Source organism: Talpa europaea (assembly GCF_964194135.1).
Source record: "Talpa europaea genome assembly, chromosome: 4".
Taxonomy (NCBI): Eukaryota; Metazoa; Chordata; class Mammalia; order Eulipotyphla; family Talpidae; genus Talpa; species Talpa europaea.
This window is the reverse complement of record NC_140070.1, coordinates 103,189,771-103,217,381: the sequence shown is the minus strand read 5'-3', so window position 1 is coordinate 103,217,381 and position 27,611 is coordinate 103,189,771. Positions and strand designations below refer to the sequence as shown.

Here is a 27,611-nt window from a genome sequence, read left to right as displayed (position 1 = left end):
CCAGTGCTGTCATCCACATTATTAAAGAGATTTTTTTTTATTTAATATTTTTTCTTAGAATAGTTTTAGGTTCACAGCAAACTTGATGGGAAGGTACAGAAATTTTCCCTTATCTTTTCTACCCCACTCATGCATGGCCTCCCCCACCGTCACTACCCCCCCCAGAGTGGTATGTGTGTTACAGCCTACTTTGACAGGTCATTATCACCCCAAGTCCATAGTTTATGTTATGGTTCACCCTTGGTTCTACACATTCTATAGGTCTGGGCAAATGTATAGTGACGTATATCCATCATTATGGTACCATACACACAATGAGTTTTTTCACTGCCCTAAAAATCCCCTGTGTTCTAGCTATTTAACACCTCTGTCCTTGAACCCCTGGAACCCACTGATCTTTTTACTGTCTCCATAGTTTTGCCTTTTCCAGAATGTTCTATATTTGGAATCATACAGTGTGTACCTTTTAGTTTAGCTAGTAATAGGCAGTTCAATTTCCTCCATGTCTTTTTAAGGCTAGATCACGCGTTTCCTTTTAGCATTGAATTCTGTTCCACTGTCTGGATGCACCATAACTGATTTATTCATTCGTCTACGGAAGACAATCTTGGTTGCTTCCTAGTTTTGGCAATGACCAATGAGATTGCTATAAACATCTGCTTACAGGATTTTGTGTGGACATCAGCTTCCTTCTTTGCGGTTTTTGAGCTGCAGGCTGATGGGATAAGAACATTGTTTGAGGAAGATAAGGCTGGCCGTGCTCGGCTGGCTAGACCATGAGGGGAAGGGGCCCTGAGGTAGTCCAGGGAGGTGGCCAGGGAAAAGTCAGCTCCAGAGTCATGGACTGCAGCAGGAACTATAGGAGATGAGGACATAGATTGGACGCCAGGGGCACAAGGCGTGGAGCCAGCAGATATGGCCGGCCTGGTTGAGGAAGGGAAGTGGGTCAGGGTGGTTGGCAGAGAAGGACGAAGATAGCCCATCTGGGTCCCTGCAAGAGCTCCATGGTTGGGAAAGGAGATGAAGGGTCCTCCCTGGGTTGCCTGGCCAGATGGAGAGCAAAGACATTGCAGGCTTCGAGAATATGCCAACATGGGTTTTAATCCCAACTCCTTCACTTACTTACCCCTGTGACTTGGACCATTTACCCAGCCTGCTTCCTCATTGGAGGAAGTAAACGGAGTTGCCTCTTTCTATCTGGGGGGTTGCTGTGAAGATTAAACAGGCTGATGGAGGCAAAGTTCTTCCAGGGGTTCAGTTGTCAGCACTTGACCCCAAGTCTTGGCAGCCCACAGGGTGGGAGCCTCACTCAGGGACATGGCTGCAGATCCAGCTTGACTTATGATCTTCATTTCTATTTTCACAGGAACTACCTCTTCAGACTCAGCCTTGCCAATGTCTCCCTCCTTCAGGTACATTTCCTCCCCTTTCCATTCTCCCCTTTTCTCCCTCCCCTCCCCTCCCTTCCCACCCCCTCCTCTTCTGCGCTCCTCTACTTCTCTCCCTCCTTTTCCCTTCCATTCTCTAGTATTTGGGAATAGGGACTGGGGCAGCACAAGAAGCAAGAGTCAGAATTCAGCCTTTAGGGTTAAAAACAGGAGCCCTGGGCTCTTCTCACTGGCTGTGATGCACACTGGCTGTCAAGGTAATGCTGGGAAGATGTCTGGGAGTCGGGGGGAGGGGGTGGTGACACATAAACCTGGTGGCAAACACAGGGCTCCTGCATGGTGCAGAGGAGCTACTGAGGAAGGGAAAAGAGGCACCAGAACCAGGGGCGTGCTCTGCCCCTGTTTGCTGGGGACTGAAGGATTCTTAGGATGCAGGATTTTCAGTGCTAAAACCAGTACAGTCCTAGGCACTCTGGAATGACTGGTCACTCTAAGTCCAGAACCTAAATCCACAGAGAGGTCTCTGAGTTTGGGCTTGGAGAGAAAGAGTCTCCCTAGTTCCTATCTTAGCCTGACCTGACTGATCCCATTCTAACTCAGCATTTTCACTGAACTGTGATTGATTTATTATCTGCTGCCAAGAAGGACTCCCCAAGCATAATTCCCTAAGTGCTCTGGGAGGTATTTTAATGGAACTCCTTGATCCAGAACATATCGCAGATTGAGAAACAGATGCCTAACTATCTTTGCAGAGTCTAAACATTCTGGAGAAAGGAAGGCCATCTCTTCTTCTTCTGTGAAGGGAGTGACTTGGTTCCCATGTCATCAAGCACTTACTGTATACCAGAACTGAGCTGGGGACAAAGGGGTTATAAGAAAAGCCAGGGCTCGCAGTAAAAACTGATGACTGAGGCTATAACCTAATTAGACAGTCAAGCGCCAGGCTATAACATTTCCCTGCAATGGGCAGTTGGAAAAGGGGAGACCTCCTTGATGAGCTGTTGTGACATTTTGGCCTTGTTTTTTCAAGATGCGCCTGAGACTATACCCCTGGAGGCCATTGCAGTTGGTTTCCAGAGGGAAGTTTTTTAATTTTTATTTATTTATTTTTTTTAAAAAAAGATTTATTTATTTATTTATGCAAGCACTGGGTACAGTCAGAAGTGCGAGAGGGTGAGAAAATTCACCAGAGCCACAACGGGAAACAGAACAGGCAGACTGACGAAATACACTGCTGAGGGGAGCAGTGGGCGGCAGGAGAGGTCTGCGCGCCATGTGGGACCCTCGCCCGTGGCCGGGGATCGAGCTGGCACTGCAGAAGCTGTGGTCAGCTTCACAGCCCAGCGCTCAACCGCTACGCCACCGGGGAGGCCCTTCCAGAAGGAAGTTTTAAGGGAGTAGGAAGTGGATTTAGGAGAAACTAGGGAAACCTGAAAGGAAATGCCATTCATCCACTTATCTGTCCATCTATCCTGCTCTCCATACCCAGACCAGCCAACCTACCCATGTAGCCACCCAGCCACCCAATAAACATTTAATGAATATCGACTAAAGGCCAGGTCCAACCTTAGACCTGGTAATAGGGATTTGAGGTCCAAAGGTGAATGAATCAAGCTCTTTCTTGCCTCAAAGAGCAAGTATCTAAGAGATCACATGTGATTCCCTTTCTGGGATGGGAACCATGTGACGTGTTTCTGGGACCCAGTCTGGAACAGACTTTCCAGCTAGATGACTGAGGCCTGGAGTTTGGTTCATCCAGCTCTGTGTTGGGAAGATATGTTATATTTGCCCCATTACTTGTGCTTAGGCCAGAGTTTCAGCTTCAGAGGGACCTCTGAAGGGGCCTTGCAAACCAGCTACAAGTGCCCGAGGAATTGGTTTAACTACCTTCCCAGGGTGTGTCTCTGGGACCTAATCTCGGGTTAGGAATTCAGCCTAATTTTCCATGACAGAACCAAGAAGAGAAATAAACACATTTCATGTCCACCATGGGGGTGGGGGCACCTCCCACAAAAGGAAGAGGAGAGACAAGTTGGAGTGGGCTGTTTAATGACCCCACCACTAGTCTAGTGGCAGAATTCTGCCTCCTAACCTCTGGTCTGTCATCTGGTCTGGGGAGAAACCCCTGACTTTTGACTATATGAACGAGCCCGTGTTCAGGAAGAGCCCTGTTGTGGGCTTTAGTTTCCTGTTTAGGAGTTTCCAGTCCTTAGTATCTGCTCCCAGAAGCTGCTCAAGCAACCAAGTTCTGAGCATGAACTGTGCCACTTTGTCCACAGGAGGGAGCAGGGCCATCACCCCCACTCCCACCCCTCCAGCTTCTTTTACTCCCCATGCTGCCCACTCCCCTGGGGGTGCGCAGTTATAACTCTCCATTCCAGCTAACGGATCCTCTCACTTGGCCCCAGGGTATGATTTCACCAAACTTAAAACTCAATGCTTTATTGATGATTTTAATAATTAACATCCCTTAAAGAAAAATCTAAATGCAAATAATTTGTGCAAACCAGTGTCCATTAAAGGACTTCTAAGTACCTAACCCCTATTAAACAATTTATATAAACTACTGTTCCTTAAGGAAAATTTAAATACTCAGCTCCTTCCCAATTCTCTAAGCAGAGAAGGCAAAGTGAATATAGGGCGTGAGTATGACTGTGTGTGCAGGTGTGTGTATGCACATCTTTGCTGAGAGGGAGCAGAAATCAAATCAGTTCACCCGTGATAGTTATTTATCAATGTAACTTAATAAGTTGGTTTTGAGAAAGAAAAGGTCTCAAGTGGTCAACAGCATCAGGGGGCTGCTGAGAGGACCAGTATGATAAACTAACTTGGGTCTGGCAATTAGGAGCTCTTGAATGACCTTTACCAGAGCAATTCCAGAGGATGACATGGCTGGAGGCCTAATTACGGTGGATTAATGACCTCAAGCTTCCAAATATCCTGCAAGTGCAGAAAGGAGGCCTTTCTGCACATGCACATCAAGACTCTTCCGGGGCTTTGGGTCTGAAAGAGGCTGATTTCTGAGTTCTCATCTCACATTCTCCAAGCTAGAGTCGCAGCTCTAGTGATGTTTGAAATCTAAACTGTGCTAAGTGGTTGATTTAATGCTCAAAAGATATTTTGATGCCCAACCATTGTCTCTAGGGTCCAGAGGAGTTGTTGAGGCTACAAAGAGATTATCCAGTTCCTAGCTCTCTCTCTCATAACATGAAAACTATGCAGAGACTGTTACTAGAGATTGCCATTCTGGAATTTCTGAGATAGCCTATTGTAGGGGATTATGCATAGCAATTTGACCTCACATGCCTACTTTCACTCTTTTGCCTGACCCCAATAAATGGATAGCAAGAAAATTTTAAAGGTATGGATTCATAATGAAGAGATTAATACATTATGAGGAGATGAAAAGTGGATGAATTAGCAGAGCAGAAACAACTGATGGAGGGAGATACAACAGAGAAGCAATTCCTTAGAAGAGCTCAGAAATCGGGTGTCAGTCATTGTGGAATGTGAAAATGAGAAATGGTTGAAATTCTTTCAGTTTTGAGGTTGGAACCTAGGTCTCCTGTCCCATTCCATATTGCAATCCCCTCCTCCACCTTTGCAGAAAAGGAGACTAAAAACCCTTTCTCCAGAGACCCAACTGGTAAAGGTCCAGAGACTTCAGGAAAGGTAAAAGGCACTAACAGAGTTCGGGACCAGAATAATGTTTCTCCTCTTTCTCTGTTTGTGCAGCTTGTTTATGGAAGAAACCTGGTCATTTCTCCTTTAACATTTCCCACAGTCTGTATTTTGCTGATTGTTTTACTAACCTAACGAGTTCTCATCATCTGAATCTCAGTAAGCCAGATTATGAATCATGAGATTGTTTCCACAAAAGAAGCTTTTTATTAGTGAGTGGTATCACATTAGGAGAATAACAGTACTTTCTCTCAAGTGGCAAATGAAGGAAGATTATTTATTTAAGCATACAAGAACTGGAGTACAGGCCAGAGGTGTGTCTGCGGGGGGAGAGGATTCACCAGAGACAGAGTGGGGAACAGAACAGGCAGATTGACTGAAATACACTGCTGAGGGGAGCAGTGGGCAAGACAGGAGAGGTCTGCTCCACCATGTGGGTCACCTCCCTGGCCGGGGATTGAACTCGTGCTGCAGTGGCCTCGATAGCTTCATAGTGCTGTGTCTTAACCCCTTGAGCCATCGGGAAGGCCCTGATTATCTGATCATTTCTGTGTACAGTTGGCAAATGATACCGAGAATGATTTATAAGACTTTTAAGCATTTGGGGAAATTTGGTAACAGGTACACAAGCAGACTAGTAATTACTATACTAGCAAATGAAGAAAATCAAAGCAATGGACAATTGCTCAGTTCAGGAAAAACAAAAGGCAGATCAAGAAAGGAAATAGGCATATTTCATTAATTCTCAGGTATACATGTTTTCACATTTTAATGAGATTGAAATCAGGCCACATCTTTCAGTCAAAGACATCTTGTAATCACAATCAGACAGCACTGGCCCAATGGAGTTTTCATTGCCAGTGTAGGCACCAAATTGGTCATTATTTCTGGTGTTCTGACCCAACATCGCATTTTCGATTTCATCCCACATCGTATTTTCGGCTCATATGTACAGGTAATATGAGTTCTGGTTTGTTAGAAAACCTGTGGACTCCTGGTAAGATCAACAAAGTACCAACCTCCAAATTTATAAAATGGGGTCAATAGCTTGGAAGAAAATTATAGAGACCAGAGTGGAATATTCTTTAAAAACTGTGAAATCGGGCCTCCCCAGTGGCGCAGCGGTTGAGCGCTGGGTTGCGAAGCTGCCCGCGGCCTCTGCGGCGCCGGTTCGATCCCCGGCTGCTCCCCGGCCACCGGAGGAGGGTCCCACATGGCGCGCAGACCTCTCCTGCCGCCCGCTGCTCCCCTCAGCAGTGTACTTCGGTCCTTCTGCCTGCTCTGCTCCCCGCTCTGGCTCTGGTGAATTCTCTCACCCTCCTGCGCTTCTGACTGTACCCAGTGCATGTATAAACAAAACAAACAAACAAACAAATAAAAAAAAAAAAAAACTGTGAAATCACTGACACCCTAGATGGTTCAAAAAAATGATACTCTAAAACGGACCAAAATGAGCACAAATAGAAGAGTAAGTCTAGCAGAGATGAACTTTAAATTCAAAAAAAGTTTAAGGATACTAGATCAGTTTTATTTACATTATTTTGTATGTGCAAGATTGATATGTCATAAAAAATGTCAAATAAGAGCACTTTTGATAAGTTTGCATTAAAATTTAAATAATAAAGGAGTTTGACTGACAGCATATTTTCTTTCATAGTCGCTCATGTTATAATCAATGGTGTCTCTTTTATTGAGACGTAACTGACATATAACATTATGTTAGTTTCAGGTGTGCAGCATCATGATTCAAAATTTGTATGTATTGCAAAGTGATCAGATTGTATCTTATATTCGGTGAAATCAGGAGTACTGGTTGGTAGCAGTAGACAATTTTTACATATTCATAATATGTAAATTTAACCCATATCTTAAAATATTAAATAATTATATTAAATGTTAAATAATTGATATTGCATGATTATATTGAGAGGATAGGGAGAGAGGAAATGTATGTGTGTTTTGGGACTAGGAGAATGGGGACATGTAAGTGGGGAAGTCAAAAGGCCTGAGATTGATACATATGTTTGAGAAACTGGAAAAAACACACATACCCTGCCCCCCCCCCCAAAAAAAAAAAAACAGCTAAAAGAGCTGAAAGTAACCCTTGGGAATAGGTTGGCGTATGGAAGGGAAGGGTTGCTAGGATTTTTTTAACAATTTTTTTCATACTATTTAATTTCTTCAACTCTGTGCATCATTACTTTGACAAAAGTACTTTTTACAAGAAAATAAAAATAAATAAAATGCCTCAAAGAAGCTCATTTTGTGCTGTAATCATTATAAATATACATATTCCTTTCGGGCCATATGTTCTAACTTTTGGTTTGAGAAATCTTTTCCATGTGAGAGGCTGCAGGATGTAGCAGAGAGCTGAGCTCTGGTGTTTTATTTGAGTTTGCATCTTGGGTTTGTTGCTTACTGGCTTTATGACCTTGGGGAAATTGCTCAGCCTCTCTGAGCTTCATTTTCTCACCTGTAAAACAGGCAAAAGGCTAAGTGTTTTCCTGATTGTGTTGAGGATCAGAGAGAGGTGGCCAGGTGCCCGCCCAGTGCCTGTCCTGGTGTTCAGCACAACGTGACTTTATCAGACTCTTTACTATTGTACATACTTGCCCCCTCCCAACTCACTGAGATTCCCACACCCCCTCCCCTTTAGGAACAAGGCTGAAACCTCCAATATGTCCCTGTACTCAGAAACCCTGAAAGCACCCCCTGCAGCTGCCCACTGTCCAATACTTGCAGTGTTTGGCAGGCGGGGGGGTGTCATTGCTCTTTTCTGCCATAGAAGCCCCGAGGTTTCTTGTTTATGAGGTCTTATTTTCTCACATCAGGCTTAGTCTGGGAGCCGGTGGGGTCCTGAGTATGACAGTGGCTCCATTATTTCTGTTCAGAAGACCCACATGGCTCTGTGATCAATGCAGAGATCATTTGCGCTTCTCTAAGGTCTGGGAGCAGAGGCTGAAGCTTCCGGCCAGGCATGTAGGATGAACCCAGCCTGCTCTTGGGTCTGGTGACCAAGTCATCACCAGCTGCTGAATCCAGGGTCTGCACAAGTGAGCCTCCCTTTGCCCCTAGGCACCTGTCCTATGGCTGCCTGCCCTGGAAAGCAAAGAGCCGAACTGCTGCTCCCTCCCAGGCACTTTTCTCCTCCCACACCTGGCTCTTGCTGCTGTTCGGCAGCCACTTCACACTAGAAGGAGCTTTGTTAGAAATTTAAAAGTGAGGAGTGAGGGGCTCTCCCCCAGTCCCATTTGGACAGGAGAGCTGCTTGCGGAGGGCCTCTCCCAGGACAGGTAGATGGTTCATGTATATACATGTGACCCAAAAATGTTAATGAGCCACATGCCAGGGCTGTTGACATTGTGTGCATGTGAAGAGTATCACTGCTCCCTCCAGCTGCTCTTCGGAGGCTAGGACGGCTGGCAGAGAGGAGAGACAGAAGAAATGAAGGGGAAGGTAGGATCCTGGGTGGGGAACACCCTCTCCTAATGCCACGGGCACTGAGGAACATGGTAATGTCCTTTGGGTCCCTGAATAAAAGCTGTGTCCCCCTCCCCCAACACATGACCCCCTCAGAGCATGAGTGACGCTACAAGGAAAGTCTGAAATCCTGGAGACAGTTAGAGAAAGAACAAAAATGCACAGTAAGGAATGTGGTTCTGATCCTCCTCTACCACCCACCCACAGCAAGTCACAGACCCAGGTTTCCTAATCGCCTAAGAAAAAAGCAAAACAAAACTACTTTGCAGGGTTGTAGTGAGAACATTTAATAGATCTCCTGTCTCTAAGGAAAGCAAATCTAGCTTTTCTCCCTGCCTCCCACACATCTTGGGGACATCTGACACGTAATGGGGCATATTTCCTATCTCCTACTCAGGGCCTGAAGTGGGAGTGAAGGTCCCTTGGCCACTTCCAGCTCCCTGGCTTACCTGGGAAAGGAGAGCATTGGGAGGGCCTAGGACAGGGTTGCCATGTGCATGCGGGGAGGAAGAGCTGTTACTTAGGAGCCTCTGACCCGTGAAGATGGGGAGGGTGTTAGCTCAAGGGGGTGCACATTGGGTAGGGAGATCTGGCAGCCCTCTGCAAGTAATGAGTCCTTACCCTGCAGGCTGACACGACCCTCCCTCTTCCTGTCACTGCAGACCCCGGCTGCTGCCTGCTCTTGAGTGGCTCAGCCGCCTAAGGTTTGTGTGCTCCTCCCACAGGCCACAGAGTGGTCCTCCAACGAGGACACGCGCCGCTCCTGCCAAAGCAAAGGGAAGACCGAGGTATGTGGCCAGGGCTGGTCAGGCTGGCCAGGAGCTGGCAAGAGGCTGTGATCAGGGACTGGAGCGGCGGGGAGCACCTATGAGCACGAGACCCAGATGGGAGGCAGGAGGTTCTGGCTTTGTGGGGATGCAGTGCTCACATCTGGAAGGGACAGTGACCAGAGAGACAACAGGCCGGGAGGTGTGGGTGGAGGGGCTGTCGCTAGGAACAGCCTGAATCTTGGAGCAGGGTAGATCTGGAGCAGAGGGAAGTGTTTTTGAATATTCGCGGGCTTCCATGGTGCAGTAAGGAAAGACACCCAGAGCCCCATCTGGAGAGCTGTCCCTCTATTGCTTTCCCTTCTTGCTTCAGGAGGAGTGTCAGAACTACGTGAGAGTCCTGATAGTCGCCGGCCGGAAAGTGTTCCTGTGTGGGACCAATGCCTTCTCCCCAGTGTGCTCCAGCAGACAGGTGGGAGGGCTAGCAGGAGACCAGAAGGGGGGCGCCAAGAGATTCTGTCTCCCAGGCACACTGCCTTGGGGCGAGGTTGTCAAATTAAGCAAGTAAGTAAATGAAAACAAAAAAAGGACGCCCAGGTACATCGGATTTTCAGATAAACACCAAATGATATTCTTATTTATTTATATACTTATATTGTATTTTTATTGTGATATCATTGTTTTACGACACTGATTTAGAAGTATAGTTTCACACCTCTTCAGATGTGTGTCACCGCACCATCCTCACCAACAAATGGTATTTTAGCATAAGTATATCTTATGCAAATTTGGGACATACTTATACTAAAAAATTATTCATTGAAATTCAGCTTAACTGGGCCTCCTTTATTTTGTCATTCAGACTTACCTTGGAGGGTCCTGAATGGGGGGACAGGAGCCAGAGGCAGAGGGAGCTCCTGATACAACCTCCCTCCTCCATGATGGCTGCTCCCTCAGAGCCACTGTGGGGTGGTCAGTGACAAGGCAGAAGCTGAAGATCCGGAAAGGCCCAGTGAGACCGGGGGCCAGAGGGAAAAAACACTCCAGGATGGGAAGAGCACACAGCTCTGGGGCCTCAGGGATAAATCTCCCCCATCTCCTGTTGTCCCCAGGTGGGGAACCTCAGCCGGACAATGGAGAAGATCAATGGTGTGGCCCGCTGCCCGTACGACCCACGCCACAACTCCACAGCTGTCATCTCCTCCCAGGGAGAGCTCTATGCGGCCACAGTCATCGACTTCTCAGGGCGGGACCCCGCCATCTACCGCAGCTTGGGCAGTGGGCCGCCACTGCGCACTGCCCAGTATAACTCCAAGTGGCTCAATGGTAAAGAGGCCCAGCCTTGGGATGGGGGCTCCTCTATTTCTGACTCTGCCCATCCTGACCCCCTATCAGTCCTTTCTGCCTCACTTCATTGAGAAGTCCAGAGTGGAGCAGATGCTTGCCTTAGAACCATAGAATGGCAGAGCTGGATTCTGGAAGAAATCACAAAATGCCATAAAGACCCAGAACAGCTGGAGGGCAGCCTAGGAGGGGAGAGAAGGAGTCAGGTATTAATTAGGAGAAAATTTTGTGGGAAAGAAGAGATTGGAGGAGGGTGGCATGAGTGTCTTTTCTCTTAAAGTTGAATCCCTGCTCTCCACTAACTAGCTGTGTGGCCTTGAGCAAGTTCTTAACCTCTCTGTGCCACATGTTCTCACCTATAATATGGAGACAATCATAGTACTTACCCCACAGGTTGTTATGAGGACCAAATGGGCTAATTCGTGTAAAGTACTAATAATAGTGTCTGATATATGGCGAATGCTCAGCAACACACGTTAAATATTGCTATAATTGCACTTTGGATTGGAGGTGGGATCAGAACCTTTGGGTCATCAAACTTGTGGAGTGTTAGGATATTGTCTGGAAAAATGGCAATAATCTATTCCTCCCTCCCAACTCTGCCCCCTTGACCTGACCCACCCCCTGCTCCTTTTCTGCCCCCAGAACCAAACTTCGTGGCAGCCTATGATATCGGGTTGTTTGCCTACTTCTTCCTGCGGGAGAACGCGGTGGAACATGACTGTGGGCGCACTGTGTATTCTCGGGTGGCCCGCGTGTGCAAGAACGACGTGGGGGGCCGCTTCCTGCTGGAAGACACGTGGACCACATTCATGAAGGCCCGGCTCAACTGCTCACGCCCAGGCGAGGTCCCCTTCTACTACAACGAGCTGCAGAGTGCCTTCCACCTCCCCGAGCAGGACCTCATCTACGGGGTCTTCACCACCAACGTGTGAGTCCCCACCCTCTGCCACCCCTCCCTGTGATGTCCAGGGCATGCTGGGACCTGGCCTCCCAGCCTTGTGGGCTCAGGCAAGTCTGTCTCTTGCCCTTGTTTCTCTTTCTGTAAAATGGGAATGTTGTGCCTTCTGCACCCGATGGATGAGGACTGTGTGTCTTGCTGCCTCTGGAGTGGTAAGCTCTTGGATTGCTGTGATGCACAGGTCTCAGTCAGATAGGAGAAAGTGAACGGAGCCGGATTTTGGCTCCATGAAGGAAGAACCCTTGATAATGAAAGTGAAGCAGCCTGCTGTAAATGAGGCAATGGCAGTTCCCAGAGGGCCGGGCAACAGCCCATCAGGGAGGCTCAGAGGGGATGCTTTACTTTCTCTACCAACCCCAGTACTGCTTGATCCTCCTAAATCTAGCCAGCAGAATTTTCTGGCAAGCCTGACTGCAGTGGAAAACACTGGCTGGGAGTTAGAACTGCTTCTGTTTCCTAGGGGTGAAGAAGGGTGGCTGCGTGGAGATCATGAGCCCTCCTCCCACTGCCTCCCTCTAGGTAAAGGTTGGCCCAATAGGGTGATTCTCCTATAGGCAATGCTGAATGGGCAGCAGAGACCAAGGAAAGCATTTGTTGTACAGGAAGCTGAGCAGCGTTCTTTGTAAGGACATCAGAAATGAATGAGCCATAGGGTGGCATTCGCTTAGCTTGGGGCCCAGGTTTAGGCACTGGATGAAGGCCAAGTTAGCAATAGGGAGGATGTTCTGAGGGGATGGACAAGAATGAACGAAAGGCTGGGAAGTGAGAGCAGAGAGGCCATCCAAGCCAGATGCAGCACAGCCCACACAGTCCAGGAGCTGACAACTAGGACCTTATCACCAGCCATGAGTTCAGCACCAGAACATGTGTAGCCATGAGCAAAGGGCAGGAGAGGCTGGAGAGCATCAAGGGAAAGTGACGATATTAGTATGGATTATAAATAGGTTATTTATGGTGTATCTTCTCCAAGCCAGGTGCTTGCTGTGGTGGGGTGCCAAAGGGGGGCACCAATGAAGAAGAGCAGACCTGGATCTGCCCTTAAAGGACTAACATTCTAGGCAGAATAGTTATTAAGTGCCAGTTTTAACTGTGATAAATGCTGCAAAAAGAAAGAGAAGTGTACAGGGAAGCCTCTAACAGTATGGGGGGGGTGTTGATCAAGGAAGGCTTCCTGTAGGAAGTGATGTCTACAGGATGAGTGGAAATTAACTAAGGAAGAGACGCATTCTGGTCCTAGGGAACAATGCATTTAAACACTTAAGGAATAAATGGAGCCCAGCATAGCAGGAGCCTGGAGCATAAAGGGGAAAAAGACTTGAGAGGAGGCAGGTAGATAGGATTATGCCCAGCGGGCCTTGTAGACTGCCTTAAAGGTTTTGATCTTTATCTTAAGAGCAAGGAGAAGGTACTGAAGGGTTTGAAGCAGGCCAGCAACCAGCTGGGTTGTGCATTTTGAAATGCTCACTCTGCCTGTGTGTGGAGAATGGATTAGAGAAGACTAGACAGGCTGCAGGGCGCCAGCCAGGAGGACGACGCAGCACACCTGGAGGAGGCGAAGACAGCCAAGGTCAAACAGAGGGGGAGAGAAAAACACATTTGGGAGAGACTAAAGCTGAGAACGGAACTGGAGCCAACTGGTATAGTGGAATTATCTCTGTGAACTATTCACATCATACTCAGAAATGTCTGATTCCTTGACTGCAAAGGGTCTTCCAGTTCATCTGGTGTAGAATGTTACAGGCTGTGGCATAAATAGGGGCTTGGTAACCAACTTTTTAAAAAACAAAAAATGTTAAATAAAACAGAATAGAATGGAATAAAGATATCAGAAGATAACGTATTTAGTAAAAATACTGTTTCCTGGAAACTCACTGCAGATGTGTGTACGTGCATGTCTCTGTGTTATACTGAGCTGTAATATAAAGTGTACTTCTTAAGTAGACCATGACTACAATGTTCAAAAACCACTGACCACACTCACAGAGAAGGGAAGAAGATGTGCAAGCAGCACAGGACTGTTGTGCTTCTCACCAGTGGGTCTCTCTTTCCTAGAGGGTTCCTAGAGTGTGGGGACCAGGTCTTCTCCTTCTGAGACACCCCATGGTGTGGAAGGCACCAGGCTCACTATCGACACTTAATAAGCCTTGGAGCTGTACCCCAGCTGGCTGTGGGGGAGGGTGCTTACTTACAGGGAGGGCGGCATCCCCCGATATCTTGCCTTTCAGAAATAGCATCGCAGCTTCTGCTGTCTGCGCCTTCAACCTCAGTGCAATCTCCCAGGCTTTCAATGGCCCGTTTCGCTACCAGGAGAACCCCAGGGCTGCCTGGCTCCCCATCGCCAACCCCATCCCCAATTTCCAGGTACAGCTTCACTTCTCCTTTGTCCCTTCTCCAGACTACCCACCACAAGCTGATTCCCACCTGCTTAATGCAAACCTGCTGCTGCTGGCTTATGCCCACGTGGGGGGTCCTCTATGTTCCCTCAGACGGTGGTGACATCAAAGGCTATGGTGTGAGAAGGGAAGTGGAGTGGGACACAGAGCAAGGCTGCACCCTCTGAGTCACCTCTGAATGTAACCCCGTTGCTCCAGGAGGTGGGAACTCAGTTCTACCCAGTGCAGGGGAGCAGAACAACATTCATGGGCTCCTGGCCAGTATTCAGGAGTTATAGCTGAAGTTCGTGTGCAGTCTACCCAGTGTGGGTACTAATGTTTGTAGGGTTTCTGGATGCTAGGAGTGGTCAGGACAACACTGTGATTATCCCCAGTGTTGTGATGGAAGAGGGAAGGAGCCAATGAGCTAAGGAAGTCTGATGGTAGACTTTCATATCCACCCAACCACCTGCCCCAGAGGGGCCCTGTGGAGCAGTAAAGATCTCTGGCTTTGCGGCCTGACAATTCTGACCGAGTGATCTTGGACAAGTCACCCAACCTCCTTGAGTCTCTTTTTCCTTATCTGACATGAAGGGATAATACTGTCAATCACAGGTAACGTTCCGTGGTTGAAATGCACCAACACCATATCTGGAGTAGAGTAGGTGCTCAATAAATGGCAGTTGTGTTTCAGCTTTGATTAAAGGGCATAATATTTAGCTGGTAGGATAGGGATGAGGAGAGGGCGGTCAGGGCTTGGCCTGCCATGGGATAGGCATGGGGAGGGTATACAGCAACAGCATAAAGTCACAGAACACTTGTCTACACTCAAATAAACTGGATTTTTAGGTAATACAGTTCCCTTTGCATATATCCCCCTCCTCCTCTCCAGCCCTGGCAGGTCCTTCCTCTTCCCATGGTACCCCCCCAGAGGTATTTCTCCCTAGAAAGGGGTTCAAGGTGGGCGGCAGGGATGTTAGTAGTGGTCACCAGATGAAGAATCTAATCTACCCCTGACCACCTGGGTTACAATTGAAGGAGGGGTACAGGGGATCACAGCAGCCCCTGTGACAGTGCACCTGCAACCTGCCCCCCCATGGCAGTGCGGCACTCTGCCCGAGGTGGGCCCCAACGAGAACCTGACAGAGCGCAGCCTGCAAGACGCACAACGCTTGTTCCTGATGAGCGAGGCCGTGCAGCCAGTGACGCCCGAGCCCTGTGTCACCCAGGACAGCGTGCGCTTCTCACACCTCGTGGTGGACCTGGTGCAGGCCAAGGACACGCTCTACCACGTGCTGTACATCGGCACCGGTGAGTCCGCCCCGTCCAGCCGGGGCTTTGGGTGGGCACAGGGGCTGGGCTGCAAGGTGCCAGGGTGTTTGAGCCACTCTCATCTGGCCCTGCCAGAGTCGGGCACCATCCTGAAGGCGCTCTCCACCGCGAGCCGCAGCCTCCGCGGCTGCTACCTGGAGGAGCTGCACGTGCTGCCCCCCGGGCGCCAGGAGCCCCTGCGCAGCCTGCGGATACTGCACAGCGCGCGGGCGCTCTTCGTGGGGCTGAGCGACGGCGTGCTGCGGGTCCCGCTGGAGAGGTGCGCCACCTACCGCAGCCAGGGGTAAGCGGGCGCCGCGAGAGGGCGGGCGGGCGGCCTCCAGGCTTCGCCAATCCCTCTGGGGAGGTGTTGCTTGAAAGGAGGGGCTTTGGAGTCTGGTACACTTGGGGGTCCATCCTGGCCCCGTCATCATTACCTTTGGACCAGTCATTCAACCTCTCCGAACCTTGGCTTCCTCCTCAAAACTTCTGCAGCATTTTTGTGAAGGTTAATTGGGATAATCTGCATAAACCACTCATCACTGTCTGGGGCGAGTAATGTGCTAAGCAAATGGTGTCTCTCGTTATCCTGTTGTCAGCCCCATAGTTAGGGTTTGTCAGCCATCTCCAGCCCACTTGATTTATTCTCAGTCCCTTCAGTGCAGAGAGAGGCCTTTATCTTTGAAACCTCAGCACTTTTTACCCAAACATGGGGGCAGGTGGAAGACCATGTCTTTTTTTGCTCCCCTTCCTTCCCTCCTTAGAAGAGGCAGAGAGGCTTGGTGTGGGTGGGCAGAGGTGTGGAACCCTGGGGAGAAGTTGCATTTGCTTCCCAACTGCTCCTGAGTTCAGTTCTCCATACCTTGGTTTCAAGCAGATTTGCAAATTTGGCAACAGTGACATTGGCATTTAAGGGGAAAACAAAAGCTATTCCAAAGTCAAATGGAAATATAGCTCAGACTCCCACCACTTGAGACTCCCCCAGTCTACACCCCCTCATTTTCAAGATAATTGTAAGCTGACTTTAGCAGGCACAGCCAAAGCCACAAGGACTCCTATGGCTTTTGCAACACAGCCCTTCTGGCTGTGCCCATCTGTCCTAGATATTTGGGAGACACAGGGTAGCTCTTTTGCCAAGGGTTGTTCTCCATCTCAATGGGGTGTGCTGGAGCTGGGTGGAGGGCAGGGGAGGAAGTATTGACCATGGTGTGACAACCATGGAGGGGGAGTAGGTGGGCAGTGGGCAGACACTCAAGCTCCTCTCAGCCCCAACATATATCTTCATCAGCAAAACACCAAACATTCACTAAGCACTCCTGTGCTCTAAGCACTTTGCAGGGTGGTTGATGTGAGAGGTGAAGACAAGATGAAGTAGGCCTAGAACACTCTCATTTCCAACAGAGCCCTAGATGTCTGGGTGGGGAGAGAAAACTATTCTTTTTTCCAGTAGGTGGAAAATCCTTGAAAGGCAAAGTAGGTGTTAAAGATTTTTCATACTCCACCAGGGGCCCGCACCCAGCCCAAGGCACAAAATGGCCTTTCACACATGAGCCATCCTTCAGTTGACTGATTATTTGGCTGAGAAGAGGCTGGTGCAGGAGAGGAGTGGGGGAGGGGATTAGAACTTGGATTGAGGCCAGCTGAGAATGCCAGGGGAGGATTTTGACTTGAATCCCGTGACCGTGGGCATGAAGTGGTCCTTGAGCAGGGGAGGGAATTGACAGGCAGCGTGAGTAGGTGTTTTACAAAGATGGTCACATAGTGGCAAACAGCGTTGTCATGGGGCAGCTGGCTGGCCAGCATGAGCTAGTGTGGCTGCAAGCCAGGTATGAAGTAATGGGGTCTACAGTGGGATGAGAGGAAAGGAAGTGCCCCGGGACATTTCCCCAGGATCTAGGTGCTTATCGCCAGCCCCCTTCTTTCTCTCTAATAAATCTCAACCCCACAGGGACAACCAGGACCCTGGCCTGGCCAGAGTGAGACCAGGTCTCTGCAAAGCAGGTGTTTTTATCTGTGCCCCCCACCCCCAGCATGGCTTTCATACTGTCCTAGAGCAGGGGTCCACTCTACCCAGGCTCACTCAGGAAGGTGGTTCAGAGCATCTTCCAGGCCTCCCTTCCTGGCAGAATGCCTGGCCCCACCTCCACTGCCATCTTAAGTAATAGCCACTTGCTCCTGCCCTCAACCCTGGACAGCTCCCATTGTGCAGCGATTGCTGCATGGTGCTGGAATCCACCTGCTTGCACTTTCACCATCCATCTCTGTCCTGCCTCTAAGCCTGGGGAATGAACCTGTTCCTTTTTGTAATGGCTGCTTCAGACATTGCAGGGAAAAAGATACGGTGATATATCACTGGGCTGATGACTGCTTTTATGAAAGGGACTCTCAAATGCCATCCATTCTCAAAGTGAAAGATACACAGGAACTCCTCTGCTTGCAGCTTCAATTTTCTTAAGAATGTTCCCTTCCTGTAAGCTTCAGAGAGGCCTTAGGCCAAAAGTAACAAATGCTCAAGGGAAGTTCAGGCACTGGCCCCCCAGGGGGAGGGGTTGTGGCTGGCATATCCCTGGAGGTGGCCAGGGTCCTGGGAGGAACAGGAGCAAGCGTGTCCACGGAGAATCTGGTCTCTTCTTTCTTCTCCAGCTGAACTGAGAGCAGGAGAGAGTGAGAGAGGCAGAGGGAATAGGGCCTGGGGTCAGCCTCTACTCTGCGTTTTTCTTCCCTCTTTTCTTATTATCTCATGGATTGGAAAGACAAGACACATTATCTCTTGTCCTGGGCACCCTGACAGAGGGGCTCGGAACATCAGTTCTCAGCTATGCTCTTCATTAGTATCACCCGGGAGTGTTTAAAAGATTCCCAGGCCTGAGCCAGATATGGGGGTGGGGGGAAGAGCCTTGTTTGGCTGCTTAAGCTTTTTAAAAGATCCCCAGAAGACTGTAATTTGCAATCAAGACTGGGAATGATTGTTTCAGATGTGGTTAGAACCTAGATGAAAAAAGTAGCTTTTATCTTGTGTTAACCAGTTCAAAAATCATTTACTCTACTGGTAGACAGTTGTTTTTGATGGATAGAAGCTTATTTATTATCATTATTTATCACTAGTCATGGTTGCTTCTTTTCTTTTTTTCCTGGTCATTTAATTTGTGTGCTTATGTAGTGCCATATCAGCTGCTTTGAGAGCTTGGTACCCCTTTCTGAGAGCTGAGGGGAAAACGCCCAGGAGCTCCAGAATATCAGAAGTAGAGGAATTCGGGGCATACGTTGGTGTCTAGCCTCTACCTTTTCTGGGTCACTGCAGACAGGCCAGCCTGGGTCCCTGAGCTGGTTCTCATGATGCCAACACATGCGACTCTAGTTCCTGCCATTGAGCAACAGGAGCATGTGGATGCCCCAGGTCACCCTGGAGTGTCCCCAGATGTCCCTGACCCTGTGCCTGTGTTTGAAGGCAGGTCCCATGTTCACTCAGTGTGTGAGGTCAGACACGGCCTCCCACTAGGAGGCAGGAGCGTGAGTGGGCAAGTGTCTGGGGAGGTATAATTATGTGATCTTGGGAAGGTGCCTCCTCCTTGAGACTGTTTCTTCCTTTATATAATGAAAGGCAGTCTTATAGATCCCAGTGGTTCTCAGGCTGGAGAACCCATTAGGAGCTTTTTATACCCCTTCCCCCAAGATTCTTACCTGGGTCAGCCCAGGTATCAGTATTTTAAAGCTCCTTCAGTGATTCTAATCTGCAGGGTTGAAAACTTCTGCTCCAGGTCATCTTTCTGATCCTTTCCATCACTGGTGTTTTATGACCTGTATTCATAGCTTCTGGCAGGAAGGCACTACCTCTTTGGATTTCTGTTCTCTGGATCTTCTCCGTGGCCCTAGATGAGGAGTGAGGGACACCCGACCTGGGGAAGGAAAGTCAGTTGTCCTAGTTAAGTGTGTGGGCCTGGAGGGCAGGGAGGTGAGTCCTGGATCAGCTCTCTGAGTGTCCCCTGTGTAACATGGGCAAAGGACAGTACCTTCCTCACTGGGTTGTTATATGAAATTAGTTTGTACTTATGAAATGCTGAAATGATGACACAGTAAGTGGGTGGTCTATGAGCTTGTTATGGCAGAGAGCAACGGAATGGAAAAGGTGCCCAGAGGGAAGGGTGCAGGTGTCTTCTTGGGGTGCAGTGAGGCTGGGAGGCCAGTGGGCTTGTGTCTCAGGACTTCTGTCTGGCAGGGCATGTCTGGGGGCACGGGACCCGTACTGCGGCTGGGACGGGAAGCAGCAACGTTGCAGCACGCTTGAGGAGAGCTCCAACATGAGCCTCTGGACCCAGAACATCACAGCATGCCCTGTGAGAACCCCTTCATTTCCCCCGCCCTGGATCTCTTCCCCCAATTTGAGCTGTGACTCCCCAACAGTATCCCCAAGTCCTCTGGCACCTCATACCTCCCCTACCCTGCTTTGTGTGATGGGATCCTACCCCCAGTGTTGTCCACAGGTGCGGAATGTGACTCGGGATGGGGGCTTTGGTCCATGGTCACCATGGCAGCCATGTGAACACTTAGATGGGGACAACTCAGGTTCTTGCCTATGTCGGGCCCGAGCCTGTGACTCCCCCCAACCCCGTTGTGGGGGCCAAGACTGTCTGGGACCAGCCATCCACATCGCCAACTGTTCCAGGTATGTAAGGACACAGGGCTTGTGTGATGGCTGTCCTGGACCACCATAGTTGTGGGGGGCAGTCGGGGAAATGAGGTACCCTAACCAGGCGTTAGCACTAGGGACGGAAACTACTTCAGGGTTGTGGGTGACTGGATCGGTGGCTAATGCCTGAGGCGGGAAACATGAGTCCTGGGAGAGTTCCACGGCAGTGGGAGAGAAGTTTCTGCTTTGTGGGGTCTCTTGAGACAAATGTGGCTGGACAGTCACCCCTAGACAGATCTTAGTCTCAATAAGCCTTGCTGTTTCCAACATCAAGGGCAGCATGGGATGGTAGTAAGGCAGGCATGTGTGGTGCCAGTCCTGGATAAGTCACTGTCTGGAGGTGTGACCTTGACTGAACCACCAACCCACTCTGAGCTTCTCTAAGTGAGGGTTCAGTAGAGTGCCCCGTACTGTGACCTGGATGGTTACTGGGATGGTTAAATGCCTAGTACCTGGGGACCCCATAAATTGGCTATAACAAGCCATACTTTTGGATACTTTTAAAATAACTTAATTCTGTATACGCTTATTCATTAAACCATCACAACAATCTCTCTGGGTAAGAATAGTCATTATTGTTACTTTCAAAATAAGAGCATTATGAGGCATAGGAGGTCTCAGTGACTTGCCCAGGCTTATATCTCAGGAGTGGTAGAGCCAATTTGAAAACTGGAGTTAACAGAGACATAAGTGAGTGACGTCTGAAGCTGGGGCTCAGTGCGTACAGTGGTAGGATGGTGGAGAGAGCAGGGATTTGCATGCAAGGGTTGGCCAGCCAAGGAGGGGGAAGCAAAGGCTGCAGATTATAAAGGTGACTGGGCCCTTCCCACAGCATGTGTCTTTTTGCCCCTGTAAGCATGGGCCATGGTCTACCACTGTGCCTTAATCCTGGGCACAGCCTGATACATAAAAGAAGACGCCCAATGAGTGTTTAAGGAATAAATAAAGGAATAAATGACGTCTGAGGTGACCTGGCTAGCAGTTGATATTTTCTGCCTGTCTAGCATTTCCTAACAATACAAAGTCCAACTCCCAGATATAGACTACATCTAAGAAGTTAGGGTTCAGGGGGCTCTATATCTCTGCATGCCCCGGCCCCACCAGGAACGGAGCGTGGACCCCGTGGTCGCCGTGGGCCCTGTGCAGCACTTCCTGCGGGATCGGATTCCAAGTCCGCCAGCGAAGCTGCAGCAATCCTGCTCCCCGCCATGGAGGCCGCATCTGCGTGGGCAAGAGCCGCGAGGAGCGGTGAGCTAGGGTGTGACTAGGGGGTTCCTGGGACAGGCTGCCCTGAGAACTCAGTTTCCATGCCCCGGAGAAAGTGGCCTGGATTCTCCGGGTGATCCTGAGGATGCTTGCATTCCTAGTGACCTCTTGTTGGGAAGCAGTGGCCAGTCCGCTAATGATGACCCCCCTCTATACTCCCCCACCCCCACCCCTGGCAGGTTCTGTAATGAAAACACGCCTTGCCCAGTACCCATCTTCTGGGCATCTTGGGGTTCATGGAGCAAGTGCAGCAGCAACTGTGGGGGCGGTGTGCAATCGAGGCGTCGGACCTGCGAGAACGGCAATTCCTGCCCAGGCTGCGGCGTGGTGAGCGCTGGAAGAGGGGCCCTGGAGGGCGAGGGATGTGTAGACCAAGGTGGGATGTGTAGACCAAGGCGGGATGTGTAGACCAAGGCGGGAGGTGTAGACCAAGGCGGGAGGTGTAGACCAAGGCGGGAGGTGTAGACCAAGGCGGGAGGTGTAGACCAAGAGCCGAGGTGCAGGGAGAGGTGCGGGGGCGCGGGAGGCAGACTGGAGAGCAGGGCAGGCCTGGAGACCTGTGGGCAGTGGAACAGCACCCGCTCCTTCCTGAAGGAGTTCAAGACCTGCAACCCCGACGGCTGCCCCGAAGTGCGACGCAACACGCCGTGGACACCGTGGCTGCCAGTTAACGTGACGCAGGGAGGGGCACGGCAGGAGCAGCGCTTCCGCTTCACGTGCCGTGCGCCCCTGTCTGACCCCCACGGCCTGCAGTTTGGCAAGAGGAGGACGGAGACCAGAACCTGTCCGGCAGATGGCTCCGGGGACTGTGACACCGACGGTACAGCCCATGCCCTTCTCTCCCGCCACCACTCTCCCTGACCCAGAGCGATGGGGTGTGGGAGCATTTTGGATGGAGAGAACACGCGGTTTGGAAGAAGTGGAGAGGCCGGGGGTTTGGGTGGGGTGCCCCTGGGCTGCCCTCAACTCTGAGGCCAGCCCTCCACCCCCCAGCCCTAGTGGAGGATCTTCTGCGCAGCGGGGGCACCTCCCCACACACCCTGAGCGGGGGCTGGGCCACCTGGGGCCCGTGGTCGTCCTGCTCCCGGGACTGCGAGCTGGGCTTCCGCATCCGCAAGAGAACCTGCACGAGCCCGGAGCCCCGCAATGGGGGCCTACCCTGCGTGGGCGACGCCACCGAGTACCAGGACTGCAACCCCCAGGCTTGTCCAGGTAACAGCTACCTAAGCAAACTCCCTCAGGGCCACCCCCTCCCGCACCCCCACGCACAACCCTTGGAGTCTTGGTCTACAGCCCCCCAGGCCTGCTGGAGCCACACTGCATGCCCAGGGGACTTCCCTCTATACAAGCTCTATGCAAGGGGCCACGGAGTGATTGTTTGCCTTGAACATGGACACAGCAGCAACTCCCAGTGAGCAGAGCCTTTCTTCACCCTCCTGGCCCTTTTCTCTCCTCTAACTGGTTAGCCAGATAAGGACCTTGATCGGAGTTGGAGTTGGTGTTTGATGTCTCCTCTGTAGGCTTCATTTCCCTCTGCCACCCCTGAGGGGGAGGGGGCCACCCTTGAAGTGGGCAGTGTGGGGGTGGCACAGACGTTGAGGTTGGTGTGGCCCAGGGCAGAGGACCCTAGCCTGGAATGGGCTAGACTGCCCCAAACTGTCTTGGCCACTCCCTGTACCTGCAACTCCCTCATATACTTTATCCCCCCGCAGTGCGGGGTGCCTGGTCCTGCTGGACCTCATGGTCCCCTTGCTCAGCCTCTTGTGGTGGCGGCCACTATCAACGCACACGTTCCTGCACTAGCCCAGCGCCCTCCCCAGGCGAGGACATCTGTCTCGGGCTGCACACAGAGGAGGCTCTGTGTGCCACGGAGGCCTGTCCAGGTAGGAGTGCAATGGACCAGGGCTGGGGACCACCATGGAGCCCCCAGTCCTCTCCAGGGAGTCCTGAACAGTTAACTTTGTCCCACCCCAAAACCTACAGAAGGCTGGTCACCATGGTCTGAGTGGAGTGCATGTACGGAGGACGGAGCCCAAAGCCGCAGCCGGCACTGTGAGGAGCTGGTCCCAGGACCCAGCACTTGTGTTGGAAACAGCAGCCAAAGTCGCCCCTGCCTCTATAGCGAGATTCCTGGTAGGCTCTTGAGCCAGCACCTTTACACCAACCCTCAGGGTGCTGAGCCCCCAACAGCCCTCCCCTTCCAGAGCATGACTCGGGGTGCAGGATGGAACACTAGGGTTGGGGAGGGCACACACTTTGGGCCTGTCACCTTGTATCTCGTCAATAGGTCTTCCCTTCTTAGAGATGGGGTCTGGGTCCAGATGGAGGAGAATGAAGGCCCCAAGCCCCCGTCCCACAGTCAGTACTGACCCAAGGGTCTAACTCTCCTCCCTGCCCCTAACATCCACTTGTCTTCCCACAGTGATCCTGTCGGCCTCCAGTGTGGAGGAATCCACTGGCTGTGGAGGTAAAAGGAGCCTGCGTCACCCCACGACCCCATCCTTCTACCCCTCCACCTTGAAGAAGCAACCCACTCCATTCTGAAATCTGGAGTCTCCACTTTTCTCTCCAGACAGACAAGCCTTGTTGAGGTTCTCCCCTGCTTTAGGCTGTAGGTAGGGGGTTCTGGGCAGTTCCATCCATGTCCCCCAACTAGGAAGTGGTCATAAAGACAGTATTCAAGAAGAATCACCCAAACTCTGTACCCTCAGGTTGCCTCCTCTGAGCCAAACCACAGGGGGAGCCCTGAGAGAGGCCTCTGGTGACAGTCTGGCCCACCCTTTTGTTTCTGTGGTTCTGGTCTTAGAGCCCCATCCTTTATGCCTCAGGGCCTCCTGCTGGCAGGCAGGGGGAGGCTCTCCTTCACAGGGTCCTTTCCTCAAACTTGCCTCTTCCTTTCTCAGGGTTCAGTCTCATCCACCTGGTGGCCACGGGTGTCTCTTGCTTCCTGGGATCTGGGCTGCTGACCTTGGCAGTGTACCTATCCTGCCAACACTGCCAGCGCCAGTCCCAAGAGTCCACACTTGTCCATCCTGCCACCCCCAACCACCTGCACTACAAGGGTGGAGGAACCCCCAAGAATGAGAAGTACACGCCCATGGAGTTCAAGGTAGGGAGAAGCAGTCGGCAAGGAGAAAGGTACAATGGCGCTGAGCCTGGGCTAGGTGCTAGAGAGGGTGCAGTGCCGTTGTAAATAGAACCCCTTGTCAGCAGTCAGAATGTTCTTGACTGACTGGTCCTGATCTTGCTCTGGCCTGTTCCCTTCCCCCACCTCTATTACCCCTTCCTCTCTGGTTCATTATTTCTCCTACAGACCCTGAACAAAAATAACCTGATTCCGGATGACAGAGCCAACTTCTACCCATTGCAGCAGACCAATGTGTACACGACCACCTACTACCCAAGCCCACTGAATAAACACAGCTTTCGGCCTGAGGCCTCACCTGGACAACGGTGCTTCCCCAACAGCTGATACCACTGTCCTGGGGACTTGGGCGCCTTGCCTTCCTAAGGCACAGAGCAGCTAGAGATGGGACAATGGAGTCCTTTGGGTTTTCTCCTTCTGCACTAGGCCAAGAACTTGCTGCCTTGCCTTGTGGGGGTCCCATTCGGCTTTAAAGAGCTCTGGCTGGCGGTGACCATGAGGGAGAGGGCTGGCTTCAGGCTGGCACATGGCTGCAGTTCCAGCTCAGCCCAGGTCTCTCATGGCCTCCTCAACCCACCATCATGCTGACCTCCCCTGCTGTGTCTGGGCTGCGGACCTACTGGGCATGTGAGGAAGTGGAGAGTGGAGATGGCAGAGGGCAGGTTCTTAGATTTGGCTTGGAAACAACAGCCCACGTGGCCATCATGAACCAAGTCTACCCCCCTCTGGCTGATCCAGGAAGTGTCTGAGCTATATCCCCATGATCTCTGAAAGGAACTAATCAAATGGTCCTGGTAGCTCTGGATTCTCAGCCCAGGCCTGGACCATTACGGTGCTGCCCTGGTGGAACATGGGGACCAAGGCTGGCCCAGGCTGTCTGCCTCTGCCTATCTGTCTGTACTTTGCCTAGAGACATCCTTCTGGCCAGAGGCAGTGAGGCCTGAGGTCTGGACACTGATCTTTGCTGAGAAGCCTTTTCATCTGGGCTCATGCAGGCTTCAGCCTTGCCCTCAGAATGCACGGAAGGTGGCCCAGGAGAAAGGGTGGCGGGAGTCTCGCTTCTGGCCATCATGGAGACTGTCTGCCAGTTGCTGCTCAGCAGAGCTGCTGGCAGAGCCTGCTTGGCCTCTCATCTGTTCAGGAATACACATGCACACACACAATCACAGTCTGCTACAGCAACAAAAAGGTGGTTAGGCTGTGGCATTATTAATTAAAGATGATATTCAGTCTCCAAATGTAACTCTGTGTTTGTACATATGTGTGTGGGCTCTTCTTGGCACCGTCTAGTCAATCAGAGCTATGCGCTGGGGAGACAGATGGTCTGCTTAGGGTAGAGGGAATAACTCAAGTAGAGTGTGACTTTAACGGAGGATACCTTTGCACTTAGAGTATATGTGCACACATATTACCTTAAACACTTTATGGAAAAAAATGAGGGGGGTAAGCAAATTCACTAGTAGGGACGCAAGGGTACATAACAGGAGAGATGTCCGCATCTTCCCTAGAGCTCTTGCAGGCAACACCTCCAGCGTGGAAATGTGTGAGTCCATCAAGAGAGTATTGACGAGTGCTATTTTATGAAGGCATTTACACTGTTGAGTTTAATGAAAGCAAAATTGGCCAAGAAATGAGTAAACCTGTGAGGAAGGGGAAGCCCACTATTTTTACTGGATTAAATAAAAATAACCTCACAGCCTCAACCCGCCAAATCAATGCTACCATTTTGGATGAGATTGATGAACATGTTAAATTTAGAGAACAATTTCCTGACTTAATTGGCTGAGTCAATTCTCATAGGATTCCCAACAAAATCTACTTGCTGGTCAGGCTATAAAGCCTGATAACCCAGTGTGGAGGAGGTGGAGGATCTTGCAGGATGGGGGAGGAGGAAAAGAGCATCCCTGGATCTCGAGTCTTGGACCCCTTTGTGCTACGGGGACAACTGAAATAGCATGTTCCCAGGCCAAAGCAGAGTCCAGTCAGAGGGCTCTGGGGGTAGTGAGCCTGCTGCTTTGGATTCCTCACTGAGTTCATGGTAGCCCTGTGAGTCCAGAGCTTGTGAGGGTTATGTTAGATCTTCGGGTCTTGAATTCCCTTAGGCCTAGTAGAGCCAGTGAAAATCAAGAGTGCCCCAGGTCCCAGGGTGCCTCTTCACAAGGGCCATTCATTTTTGTCTAAGTGGAGGTGCTAGACAGGTCTGTAGGAAGTAGTTGTAAGAATTCCTAGCACCAGTGGGAGAAGAAATCCATGGATAAAACACAATGCAACAAAACACACTGAATTATCTTTTCATAGAAACCGTTTTGGGTTTCAAACTGTTTGGGAGGCATCACTATTCAGAAGGCATGAAGTTATCCATACTGCATGGGGATTAGCCTGCATGGTTGGCAAAGGCTATTCCATAAACAGCCCTGGTCCAGAAATGAGGAAACCAAGACTGTGCTCCCATACACGGAAGATGCGGTGTTCTCTGCAAGGTGCTTGAGGCAGCATGGATGCCTGCCTGATGTCAGGAAGCTCAGGTGGGAAAGACCAGGGGCCTCATAGGCCAGCTGACTCAGCAGGAGAGTAAGGAAGATGCGGGCTTAGGTGTGCCAGACCTTCTTGGGCACTCTTATATTTGTTTTTAAGCCCCTCCCTCTCTCTAATTCTCTCTGCACATGTGTGCATTTTTTTTCACTTTCATATTAAAATAATATATGTAGGGCCTCCCCTGGTGGCGCAGGCAGTTGAGCACCACGCTGTGAAGCTGTCTGCAGCCTCTGCAGCGCCGGTTCGATCCCGGCAGGCCTGCGAGGGTCCCATATGGCGTGGCCGACCTCTCCTGCCTCACCCGCTGCTCCCCTCAGCAGTGTATTTCAGTCAGTCTGCCTGTTCTGTTCCCCACTTTGTCTCTGGTGAATCCTCTCACCCTCCCACGCATCTGGCCTGTACCCCAGTTCTTGTATGAATGAATAAATAAATCTTAAAAAAAATAATAAAGTAATACATGTTCATTGCAGAAAATTTAGAGGATACAGGAAATGAAAAATATAATCACAGTTATATTAAAAACCAAGGCGGAGAGTTAGGAATTTTAAATGGTTTTGTGAACACATTTCTTTTACCTTCTCTCAACATCATTGCAAAAGCCAAGAGAACAAAAAACAAAAGCTTAATCTTCAGCAAGTGTCTATTTTCAATAAAACTAGGATGTATCAGTAATC

At 50.4% G+C, this 27,611-nt stretch overlaps 1 protein-coding gene across 2 annotated transcripts in view; it reads left to right on the top strand.

Annotated features, from left to right (window-relative positions):
• The window catches only part of SEMA5B (semaphorin 5B), a gene marked incomplete at both ends in the record, with an annotated part of 46,149 nt that extends 21,420 nt beyond the window's left edge, over positions 1-24,729 (top strand). The window contains 19 exons of one of the 2 annotated variants that reach the window (XM_084232250.1): positions 1,367-1,412; positions 9,275-9,337; positions 9,690-9,788; positions 10,429-10,642; positions 11,306-11,591; positions 13,847-13,982; positions 15,097-15,304; positions 15,401-15,608; positions 19,521-19,638; positions 19,786-19,967; positions 21,096-21,239; positions 21,437-21,584; positions 21,852-22,077; positions 22,251-22,469; positions 22,970-23,140; positions 23,241-23,390; positions 23,680-23,724; positions 24,161-24,366; positions 24,571-24,729. In XM_084232250.1, coding sequence (XP_084088376.1) covers positions 1,367-1,412; positions 9,275-9,337; positions 9,690-9,788; positions 10,429-10,642; positions 11,306-11,591; positions 13,847-13,982; positions 15,097-15,304; positions 15,401-15,608; positions 19,521-19,638; positions 19,786-19,967; positions 21,096-21,239; positions 21,437-21,584; positions 21,852-22,077; positions 22,251-22,469; positions 22,970-23,140; positions 23,241-23,390; positions 23,680-23,724; positions 24,161-24,366; positions 24,571-24,729 — 3,028 coding nt within the window. The remainder of the gene's footprint in view (positions 1-1,366; positions 1,413-9,274; positions 9,338-9,689; positions 9,789-10,428; positions 10,643-11,305; positions 11,592-13,846; positions 13,983-15,096; positions 15,305-15,400; positions 15,609-19,520; positions 19,639-19,785; positions 19,968-21,095; positions 21,240-21,436; positions 21,585-21,851; positions 22,078-22,250; positions 22,470-22,969; positions 23,141-23,240; positions 23,391-23,679; positions 23,725-24,160; positions 24,367-24,570) is intronic. The other variant, XM_084232249.1, reaches the window with a different exon arrangement.
• Between the last annotated feature and the right edge of the window lie 2,882 nt (positions 24,730-27,611).